This window comes from Salvia miltiorrhiza, chromosome 1 (genome assembly GCF_028751815.1).
Source record: "Salvia miltiorrhiza cultivar Shanhuang (shh) chromosome 1, IMPLAD_Smil_shh, whole genome shotgun sequence".
NCBI lineage: Eukaryota > Viridiplantae > Streptophyta > Magnoliopsida > Lamiales > Lamiaceae > Salvia > Salvia miltiorrhiza.
This window is the reverse complement of record NC_080387.1, coordinates 56,483,858-56,495,649: the sequence shown is the minus strand read 5'-3', so window position 1 is coordinate 56,495,649 and position 11,792 is coordinate 56,483,858. Positions and strand designations below refer to the sequence as shown.

Genomic DNA, 11,792 nt, shown 5'->3' with positions numbered 1-11,792 from the left:
ATATTATACTAATACATTCTCTTAAAGTATATGTTATATAGTTTTCCAACCAAAATTACATTGTATTCACAATTTTTTTTGAACTTCACTAATTTATTTTAATTAATTAATTAAAATTTATTTCCTATTGTTATATAGCATTTACTGGATTATTATAATACATTTAATCCAAGTATATGTTATTTATTTTTTCAATCGATGCCCCATCATATGATTAATTTTTTTTTTCTTTCTAACGCTTCACTAATGCGGTTGCCACTACTGGACAAGGTGGCAAAGTATAACTCACATATTATTGGTGTCTCAGGTTCAAATCCACCAAACACCTTTTTTCTTGTATTTCGCTTTTTTTTAAATCATCTTCGAATTTTTTTATTAAATATTTGAAAAAAAATAAAAATGAAAACAAATCTAGGAATACTTTGAAAGGAATCTCTAAATTAGTAGAAATAAATAAAATTAACATATAATTTGCAAAATAAAAATCGAAAAATAAAATAAATGTCGAAATAAATCTAGGATTATTTTATAAGAATATCTAAATTAGTGGAATTAAATCAAAGATTATTTATTGGAGAATAAAAATCTATAAATTAGTGGAAACAAATCAAGGATTATTTTAGGATAATATCTAAATTAGTGGAAACAAATCGAAGATTATTTTAGGAGAATTTCTAAATTTGTGGAAACAAATCTTGGATTATTTTTAGGAGAATATCCAAATTAGTGGAAACAAATAAAAAAAATATATAATTTTCGAAAAATACAAAAAATTCAGAAAAAAAATATTTTCGAAACAATAAAAAAATAATATGCGGAAACAAAAAAAAGAATATATAATTTTCGAAAAATACAAAAAATTCAGAAAAAAATATTTTCGAAACAATAAAAAATAATATGTTGAAACAAAAAAAAGAATTTTTTAAAGAGAATCATAAAATTAGTGGAAACAAAATAAAACACAATTTTAGAATATAAATAAATAATTTAATCATCAATAAAAATAAATAATATTAATTATTTTTTTTAAAGTTGGAAAATATAAGGAAACAAAAAACCGAAAATTTAGGAAACAAAAAAATCATAAATTTCAAAAATCATAACACAGAAAAAAAAAATAATAAAACAATATATCTAATAAAGGATAAATTAGTAAATCAATAAATCACTAAAAACCGGTCCATTTGGACTAGTAGGAAAACCGGCGGTTTTTTGGAGGTGTATTGCATAGCTAGTGTCCAAACATCATTATTGTTTGCTTTTATATAGATACATAGATTTCGAGTGAATTAATTTATGTTAAGCTTTTTTTTTTTCGTAGCAACTCATCGTCATCTATTTAACGGGCTAACAAAGCCTTTTTGTTTCGGACTCTTAAATACACTATTTAAGTAGAGAATTTTGAGGGTTGAGACTAGGAAGATAAATTTCTTAACAGAGGCATTGAACAACAAGCAACAATGGCACTGCTTCCAGCGGATGATCAAGGTTTATTCACTTACAACGTCTCGGTGTCGTCGTTAAGCATATCATTGTTCACTGCATTTAATTTTCTAAAATTGCACACTACTCACTAACTTTTTTTTGTTTATGAATAGAAATACTTGATCTTTAGATTTTTTTTTGATCTTGGACATAATTTTAAGGTTCCCTAATATTAAAGCTGAGTTGGAGTCGAAAATCCCGACGCAGCTAAATCGGCTATGAGAAAAATTGACACGATACTGGAATAATTATGTATAATAAGTTTTAAATTCATAAATCATTCAATTGAGGGAAATTAATTCAACTAAAATAGTCACGCACATATGCAGCTCTTTGTTCTTCTTAAGCACAATTTAATTTAATCTTAAACTTCATTTATTCCGCAAAATCTTGGATATTTTGTTTACGGGTGTCGTTATTATGTTTGTGATGGGGTATAGTTGATTGAATTAGAGTATGTGTTGAAATATGGTTTCTGTCACTTGTTTGAAAATTTCAACAGATGAATACACTCTGGAAACAAGAGATATTTCGCCGGCGCACTTGCTGACCAAAATCGAGTCTTTTTCAATGCTATGGAAGCATGAGATTAAGACATTAGAATCTTCAGAATTTGAGTCCGGAGGCTACAAATGGTAAGTTAATTACTACTACTACTTGGAAGATGATCATTCTAAAATGTGATGATGGAATTAATTTGGCAGGAAAGTGAGAATGAATTTTGATAAGAGTGGCGACATTTCTGCAAACTTGTGTATGGTAGGAACAAGCTCTCTACCTAGAGGCTGGGAGGTTAATGCCATTTTCAACTTGTTTCTCTACAATCACATCTCAGATAACTATCTTTGTTTTCGAGGTATATATTGTTCCTAGCTCATTAATATTCAAAATCTAGCTAGGCAATTATATATGTTTGTTGGCTGAAACTTGTTTAGGAAAAGCACGGCGCTTTCATGCTATAAATCCTGAATGCGGATTTTCCAAGTTGATCACTAAGGAAAGTATGACCAATGGATACCTTTTTAAGGACAAGTGTGTGTTTGGTGCTGAAGTTTTTGTGATGAAAAAGGCACCACTCATTCAGAATGTGTGTGTGCATAATGTGTCAAATCCATATAAGCACGAATGGAAGATTTCACAATTCTCCAAACTCCAAGGAATTTGGAAGTCTGAAGAGTTCTCTACTGGAGGATACAAATGGTACCTTTTTGTCTCAAGCAAGCCTCCTTTTTCTACTGTACGCCTAAGTCTGATTATTGTTTGTATGCAACATAGGAATATTAGGATATATCCTAATGGAGATGGAAGGGCATGCGGCCGTTATGTCTCCGTCTTTTTGTACTGTGTTGATTCAAAGAGTTTTGGTTGTGGTAAAAAACTGAATGCAAGCTGCCACTTTACATTCAAAAACATGCTCAATGCTACAAAAGACCACTCTATGGAAGGTACACATTTCCGCTGTTACATTGTGTAATTTGGCCCTACGTTGAAAGACTACACCTTATATGATTTCTGGGTTCTGACCCTAATACAAGTGATTATTTGACCTTTTATGTCTACCACAAGGGATTAAGTTTTACCAATTTGCTAATTACAAACTAAAGATTGCATTCATTTTGGGTGTTGCAGTAAACCACTGGTTCACATGTTCTAGTTCAGATTGGGGATTTGCTGAATTTAAAGCAATTGATGAAATGCGGGACAACAGCAAAGGCTTCGTTGTTGATGACTGCTGCACTCTGCAAATACAACTCTCTGTAAAAGCTATACAAGAAGCAGCTACCACAAATAATATTATATGACCAAATGCCCACTTTGTTTACTAAAATTTGTTTTTGCGACCAAATAGGAATATCAATATTCAAGTTTCTTTGGACGGTTGGTTTCTTTGCACTCTAAGTATTCTTTATATATTATGTTTGGTTTATAAATTTCAATGTATACTGTAGTATTTCATTACTCCTATTGTCATTATTCATTTTTTTTTCATTCACGAAATGGGGCTGTTGTTTAGTGTTTTCATTATTTTTGAAGTGTTTTCATTATTTTTGTTTTAATAATGTCAATTATTACTTTTGCTATTTGCCAACAAATACTACAATTCTTTTAATTCATTGCATCAATTTCGTGAATTAAAATTATAGTTTAGACTGTAGGTTTGCAATTTGACGTGAACCACTACATTATTTTCAAATATTTAATGATGTGAAGTTTTATGTGAAACTAATTTTCATAGGTATGTAAAATGTTCATCTATATGAAAACACAATTTGTGACAAAATTGTAATTAAAGAATCAATCAAAGGATATTTATAAAACTCAACAAATCTCATATATTTTCTCTCTCTATCTCTTTCATCATACCCATTCTTCAATTTTCTGTACTCTCCCTTTCTCTCCCTCTCACTCTCTGTCTCATATTCTCTTTAATTTTCATATTTTGATGATTTTTTTTAAAATCAAATTTTATTTATAAAAAATATTCTATATATATCTTAAATTAAAGATAAATGCAAGTTCTTTGATTTGGTATCAAATAATTATTCAACTCTTTTATTAGTATTCTAATAAATTCTAATAATATAATTTATTTTCCTATTTATCAATTGAAGCTTTTCTGATAAGATGACATAGGTAATGAGCTAACTTAGCTGCTGAAATAGAAAGTTTATTAAAAAGAGAGAAAAATGACCAACAAACCCTTGAGAGCACAGACGCTAACAAAAGGCCGGATCACAAAGGATCCGTCTACAAGCAAAGCAAAAACCGCGAAAAAGCATCCGTAAAAGGACCACGGTAAGTCGAAAAAAGAAAACAAAAACTAGGAAGAGAAATTAAAAAAGGCGTCCTCGTCTCCAACATCTTCGTCGTCCAACATATCTCCCCATTTTTTCTTTTTTGTAGAGACCACTGGCGACATAGATCGGGTTGCGTCTGAAGAGGAGTGTATCACAAAGTTTTGCAGAATCGCCCCTTTAGACTGAGCATGCTGCACTTTATTCAAGAACTCCACCGGTGACGGAGCATCAAGAACGGCCCCAAGAACGGCCCTCGCACCAGCTGCACAGCCTGCTGTTTTATGGAAATCCGAGGACATACCATTCTTGATAATACGCCGGAGTCGATGCTTGATAGAGGAATCAGAAACCTTTCCCTTCTTAGTAGCCCCCTTTGGTCGCCCACGGCCTCGAGAAATGGGGGGATCCTCCATCGTCGTCTTTTCTGACGTCACAACCAAAGCCAGATCTAGATTGCTCTCGGGAACAGTAGTATCCGACGTAGAGGGCCTTTGTGAGAGTAAAGTGTCAATCTCTTTAGTGAGCTGCCCGCTAGAAGTTTGAACAAAGACTTTATTCTCAACAATTAGCTCATTCCCATTAGTAGTGTGCTGTACATCCAGGTGGTCCATGTCATCATCCCAAAGAGAAGGTTCTTTGTCATGGAGAATGGAGTCCAACATATCTCCCCATTTTTTCTTTTTTGTAGAGACCACTGGCGACATAGATCGGGCTGTGTCTGAAGAGGAGTGTATCACAAAGTTTTGCAGAATCGCCCCTTTAGACTGAGCATGCTGCACTTTATTCAAGAACTCCACCGGTGACGGAGCATCAAGAACGGCCCCAAGAACGGCCCTCGCACCAGCTGCACAGCCTGCTGTTTTATGGAAATCCGAGGACATACCATTCTTGATAATACGCCGGAGTCGATGCTTGATAGAGGAATCAGAAACCTTTCCCTTCTTAGTAGCCCCCTTTGGTCGCCCTCGGCCTCGAGAAATGGGGGGATCCTCCATCGTCGTCTTTTCTGACGTCACAACCAAAGCCAGATCTAGATTGCTCTCGGGAACAGTAGTATCCGACGTAGAGGGCCTTTGTGAGAGTAAAGTGTCAATCTCTTTAGTGAGCTGCCCGCTAGAAGTGAGCTGCCCGCTAGAAGTTTGAACAAAGACTTTATTCTCAACAATTAGCTCATTCCCATTAGTAGTGTGCTGTACATCCAGGTGGTCCATGTCATCATCCCAAAGAGAAGGTTCTTTGTCATGGAGAATGGATTCCGTTGTGTCATCCTCGGCGAGGGAACCAAAAGAATTCTTCTGATTGAGAATCTTTGGTATCAGGCGCCAGTTTGGAGTTTTTTCCGGGCCCTGCACAACAGTGAACTCATCCACCACTGTTGCCGTAGAAGTTGGCTTATCCACAGCAACAGATTTCACCTTCCTACAAACAGTAGAAGCATGACCAATAACTTTACAAAATGTGCAAAAATAGGGTAGATTCTCGTACCCAAATTCGACAGTAAAACATTTATCTCCGCAAGTAACATCGAGAGAGTCAGGCACCGGATTAGAAACATCAATTTCGACCAAAGCTCTAGCGAAATGCCCCACAAACGCAGCAGCAGATTGTCCGTCAACGTTAATCGGATCTCCAACATGTCGAGCAATCCCGGAGATAACTTCAGGATGCCATAATTCATGAGGCAAACGGAAAATTCGAATCCAAACCTGAGCAGTGGAAGAAGAAGCTTTGTATGGATTGAAAAAAGGCACCCAAGCCTGGGTGCGTAATATGCCTTGCCGAAGCCGCAAAGATGGGGAGGCGTTCGCAGCATTGAAATCCGCCGCTGACGTGAACTTTAGAGAGAAGAACCCTTTTCCAAGTGGTATAACTTGCCATGGGTGAGCCGTGTTCCACAAGCCGGGGAGCTCTTTGTGCAGATCGTGCGCGAATCCAGGGGTGTCACCCTTACGAAGGAAAAGACGAGCGTGAAGAGCATGAATGAAAGATTTAGCCTGTCTTTGGTGGAACGCTGGTGAGACGACGAGCACCGGTTTATCGTCGACGATCGTCGGCTTAAGGACTTCAAAATCATGTGCAGGTAAATCAGGGGTCCGTTCCGGTTGGTTTTTAACCGCGCTGGCGAAGGAAGAACGCAAAGTAGGGTTAGAAGCAAGAGGCGACTGTGGTGCCCGAACCCTAGTCTTTGCTTCCGAGATTTGTGGAACCCTAATTTCTGGAAAAAGAAGATCCGAGGCAAGGGTAACCTCGGACGAATCAGCGGCGGCGCCGCTATCCAAATCCAAAACAGCAGCAACCCGTTGTTTCTGCCCCAAAATCAAAGCTTCCGGGAAAAGCATGGAGTCTTTAACCGCAGACAAGGAGAGGTCGTGAGATGTAGGTTGCGGATTAATTAATGAGAGATGTGTCTGCTGCAACACTAGGGTTAGGGCATCGAGCGAAGTTAATAGAAATTTGCGGGAGTCTGAGCGAAGCTATGTGAGAGGAGAGAACGCCGGCTGGAGAAAGCCAAGAGCCAGCCGGCGAAAAGTTACTTCAGTGAGAACCCTACTGGACGGCGGTGGAGGCATACCGAGAGGGAGGGAAACGGGAGAGAGTTGAGAGCGCCCACATCGTTCCTATTGTTCATTCGCTGTTTTGTAATGAGCTAACTTAGAAAAAATAATTTTATGCATGATTAGCTCATGTTTTATAAATATATATTGTGGTGTGAAAACTCTTTTTTTATTATTTCTTTGTTTCTTTTAATTTGAATGATGTGTTTATTCTATAATTTTAGGGAAGAAAATAAAGTTTTCCATCAAACAGATGGAAAATTAAAAACGATACTTTTCAAAATTATAAAATAAAATTAAGGATCTTTACTGAGTAATTGATGTAGATTATTTTATTTTTTAAGAAAAAATAATTTATATTTACTTATATTCTAACTATATTTAATATTTATTTTTTATTTATTCGATACATCATTTAATTTATTTATTTTTGATAAATTAACATGATTAAATAAATAAATTTAAAGGCCGCGCCATAGGGGGCTCGAACCCAAGACCTCCGGTTTTAGACATTAAGCCCTAATCACTTAACCAATACACACACTACATTTTAAAGTTCATGTTAAATACCAAAAAGTGAGTAAAATTTATGTATTTATACACTAATTACCCAAAATAATTCTTAAAGTTTGTGAAATATATTTTGATTCAATATTAGAAATTTACACGCATAATTTCACTTCTCCATGTTTTAATCTAAAACTTAACGTAAAAAATTTAGATGTAAAAATTAGAAAATTATAATCATTTAACAAAAATGTGTGCATCTTTATATCTTTAAGAGTTTTATATTAGTTATTGCGTAAGTCGATGTTCAGATGTCACTATTTATACGTGTATTTATTTGTATTGCAAATATAATATTGTCAAGATAAATATATTAGTTAATTTTTTTAAATAATTTTTTGAGTTTCACTGTCCCGAAATTTTTTAAACCCGATTAGTTCGCATTAGGGATGGCAACGGGCCGGATCTGGACTGGGTCTGGCCATACCAGATCCAGATCCGTGGATCTGAAAATTTTGGATCCAAATCCAGATCCGTCAGATCCGCGGGTCCACGGGTCCAGATCCATGGATCTACTAATTTTAAATTAAATTAAAAAAAAATTACAAAATCAACAACATCTAATTTCCATCATGAAAAATATAACATAAAATACTTTTATCTAATTACTTTTAGTTTTTATTCTTTTGAATATAATTTATTTATTATTTTTAATTTAGTTAATATTATTAGTAAACTAAATATAAAATATATATAAAATAAAACGGATCCATGGGTCGGATCTGGGCCGGATTCGGATCTAAAATTTCAAGATCCAGATCCAGATCCGTTTTTAAAATTGAGATTCAGATCCAGATCCAGATCCGTTGGATCCAAAAAATTGAGATTCAAATCCGTAAAAATGAATCTAGATCGGGTCCAAGATCCACTGCCATCCCTAGTTCGCATCCGAATAAGCTAATAACTCGATAAAGCTGGCATGAAATATGATGGGTTGGCCCAATTGTGACCCTAATCCTAATCCTTAAATCTTTACTCTTTTCTTAATTTCAAATTTCAGAACACAGTGGAACACGGAATAAAAAAAGTTAAGGTTCCAGTAATGGCGACGCTTCCAGTTGATGCCGACGGCGGTAAGTGATCGAAATTCCTCCCAAAATAGTTTCAAAGCACTCACTCATCGCTACTCTTCATTTCTTTCCATGACTCGTCAGTTTCCTGTCTTGTATTATTCGTATTTTATTGTGTTATATAACATTCTAGACAGAATTAATTCATCCTAAAAAAGGAGAGGGTGTTTAAATTGTTATAAATCACATGTTTTGCCCATATTTGAAGCGATTTGGGATGCACCCAGTTCCTAACATTAATAAATACTTATTTTTTATATAATCTTGTATGCTAATCATAATTATATGATTATAGATAGTATGATGATGTTGTAAAACTTGTCAAACTTTACTAGGGTTTACAGTTGATCGTTTTTGTACTTGTTCAAAAATTGGACAGAATTTGGTGTGGAAATAAGAGATGATCCGCCTGCTCACATGCTGATGAAGGTTCAATCTTTTTCAAAACTTTGGAAGCATGGAATCAAGAAACAAGAATCAAGGGAATTTGTTGCTGGAAATTATAAATGGTAATCTGGAATTTGTTTTTCAATTAGGACTAGGATTTATTATTCACAATTAAAACATAGTGTGTCGGTGTCTCTTAATTTAAATTTGTGCTGTCTCTTAAGTCTTAATTGAATTCATGTCCAACCTCTCTGGCTGCATATATATATATATAACATGTAATTCCTCTAAAATTGTACTTGGCCAGGAGGCTCATAATATATCCCCAAGAAGGCGATGATAAAATTTCTGTGTATTTATCGATGGCCGGCACTGAGTCTCTGCCTGTAGGATGGGAGGTTAATGCCCAATGCAGCATCCTTTTGCGCAATGAGATCTCAAACTATTATGTTTGTTTCCGTGGTAAATGAGGAATTAATTAGGTCTTAATTCACTTATTCCTAATGAGTGATTCTCAAATGGTTAATTTATGAGCATGATGTATCTAAAACTTGAGCAGGAAAAGCACGGCGCTTTGATGCAACGAGTTCTAGATGGGGGTTTTCCATTTCCAAGAAAATGTTAAATAAGTTTGACCTTATTGTTGCTGACACCTGCTGCTTTGGAGCTGAAGTTTTTCTCGACCCCAAAGCGCTTGTAAATGAATGTTTGAGCTTGCTTGATTGGAAGATTACAAACTTCTCCAAATTGAAAGGTGTTTGGACTTCTGAAGAGTTCCCTGCTGGTGGTCTCCGATGGTATTTCATTTTTTTCCCAATTTCATGCCAGTATATATATATATGCTGTGGAGAGGGAAATCATGCAAATATTTATTGAATAAAAAAGTGTGTATGGTTTAGGAAGGTGAAGCTCTTTCCAAATGGGAATCGTGATGCAAAAAGCGTTAGTGTCTCCATCTATTTGGAGTGTGTTGAGGCCATGACCTTTTCTCCTCATGAAAAAGTGAAGGCGGACTTCTGCCTTTGCATTAGAAACAAACTGCCTCATGCTCACATCACCAGAAACAGTTGGCCTCTCTATTCTTTTGAGATTTTATATAACAGTGATTTCAAGTTTTAGAAGTAATATTGGAAGTTTGATCTTTTATTGCAAATTCTGTTTTGTTGCAGCGTCTCATTGTTTCACAGCTGGTGAAAATGATTGGGGATTCAGTAACATGATCCCAATCAGTGATATGAATGACCCAAGCAAAGGCTTCCTCATTAACGACTGCTGCTTTCTTGAGGCACAACTCTCCGTGCAAGATGTTGTTCGTACGTCTAAAAACGTCAAGGGCCTTGATGATTGAATGATACTTAGGATTTTCAACTTCCTCCTTTTTTTTCCTTTTTTTTTTTTTTGGCTCTGAAGCATAATTATATACTATATGGTTAGAATGCTATTTCACCGTGTTTGAATTATGGGACGATGTGTTTGAATTGGTAGTGGTTGGTTTTGTTAGAATGTTTTAGCTATTAGCTAGTGCGTGTCAATGTTTGTGTGTGTATAATTATTTGTAATAATGAATCGTAATATCCACCCTAATGAATCAACACTTCCAGATAATGTTGTGTTCTTGCTTGCTTTCGTTTACAAATGTTTTTCTTCAATTTTTATTATGCTAAACTTTTGGATCATATTTTTGTTTCATTTCAAAATTTTCCATTTATCAAATTCTTACCGGTAACTCTCATCTCATCATGGCCATTTAATTACTTTTGACTTTTGAGGATTAGTTTAAATAGGTATAAGTTCAATTTAAATTCTCTATTGGCTACTAATGTGTCATCACCTAGTGTGACATAGTATATGGCAAATTACAGATTAACATTTACAGTGTTGATTATGGTGTCAACTGTTAAGTAAATGAAGAAAGTTTTAATACTCCCTAATAGGAAATTATATGGAGCCATAATTATGGCTACCATAATACCCTTCAAATATTAACTATCTAATTTGTCCCTTCAACTCAAACGATTTTTTTTGTCCCCCTTAATTTACACAATTATTTTAGAAAATGATTCATATTATAATGAACGATCCCCCTACTTACACAACACAATTATTTTAGGAAATAAATCATTGATAGATGCCTAAAAAATTTCAACTAACATTAACAAATATGCATCAATTATTTTGTTGAGCTAACATTGGCTAATTTTTGAATGATGGATAATCTTTAAAAAAAATATTTTAGTGGAAGATGTTGAATGAATATTTTTAATTAATTATATTATTTTTTTTATAAAACTATAGTATCATGTAAAAATATTATAAGGTATTAGTGAAATTAGAAATAGAGATAAAAAATAATAGGAATCTAAGAATAGTGTCACACACTAACCACATTGTTTGATTATTAAAAAAAACTATAGTGCAAAAATATATATATAATATAGTGAGAATAGCATTACACAGTGACCATGACGTTTGATTATTTCATCAAATTATAATATAGTGTAATAAAATTATAAGATATTAGTGAAATAATAAACAAAGATTAGAAAAAATAATAGGAATCGATACAATGATGAGAATAGTGTCACACATTGACCATATGTATTGTTTGAGCCTACTAAAATTATAAGGTATTAGTGAAATAATAAACAAAGATTAAAAAAATGTATTAATTTAAGCCTACTAAAATTAAATGTTTTAATTAGTAATACTCCATCCGTCCTTAAAATAAGTTCATCTTTTTCCTTTTTGGGACGTCCCCCAAATAAGTTCCTCTTTTTTTCTTTCCATTTTTAGACAACTACCCCACCACTAATAATACTTTATTTATTCTTACTTTTCACTTTTTCATCACTCTCAATACTAATTATATCACTTTTTCACCTTTTCACCACTCTCAATACTAATTATAACATATTTTTCTCCACTATCAA

General features: G+C 34.1%; 2 protein-coding genes across 2 annotated transcripts; both read left to right on the top strand.

Annotated features, from left to right (window-relative positions):
• Window positions 1-1,358: 1,358 nt before the first annotated feature.
• Window positions 1,359-3,441, top strand: LOC130996674 (uncharacterized). The gene is made up of 6 exons (XM_057921975.1): window positions 1,359-1,488; window positions 1,988-2,120; window positions 2,190-2,341; window positions 2,421-2,685; window positions 2,761-2,930; window positions 3,115-3,441. The coding sequence occupies exons 1-6, from the start codon at window positions 1,461-1,463 to the stop codon at window positions 3,285-3,287; spliced, it is 921 nt and encodes a 306-aa protein (XP_057777958.1). The 5' UTR covers window positions 1,359-1,460; the 3' UTR covers window positions 3,288-3,441.
• Window positions 3,442-8,319: 4,878 nt separating this feature from the next.
• LOC130996696 (uncharacterized) lies at window positions 8,320-10,467 on the top strand. The gene is made up of 6 exons (XM_057921997.1): window positions 8,320-8,478; window positions 8,855-8,984; window positions 9,170-9,324; window positions 9,422-9,659; window positions 9,762-9,928; window positions 10,032-10,467. The coding sequence occupies exons 1-6, from the start codon at window positions 8,448-8,450 to the stop codon at window positions 10,208-10,210; spliced, it is 900 nt and encodes a 299-aa protein (XP_057777980.1). The 5' UTR covers window positions 8,320-8,447; the 3' UTR covers window positions 10,211-10,467.
• Window positions 10,468-11,792: the final 1,325 nt, after the last annotated feature.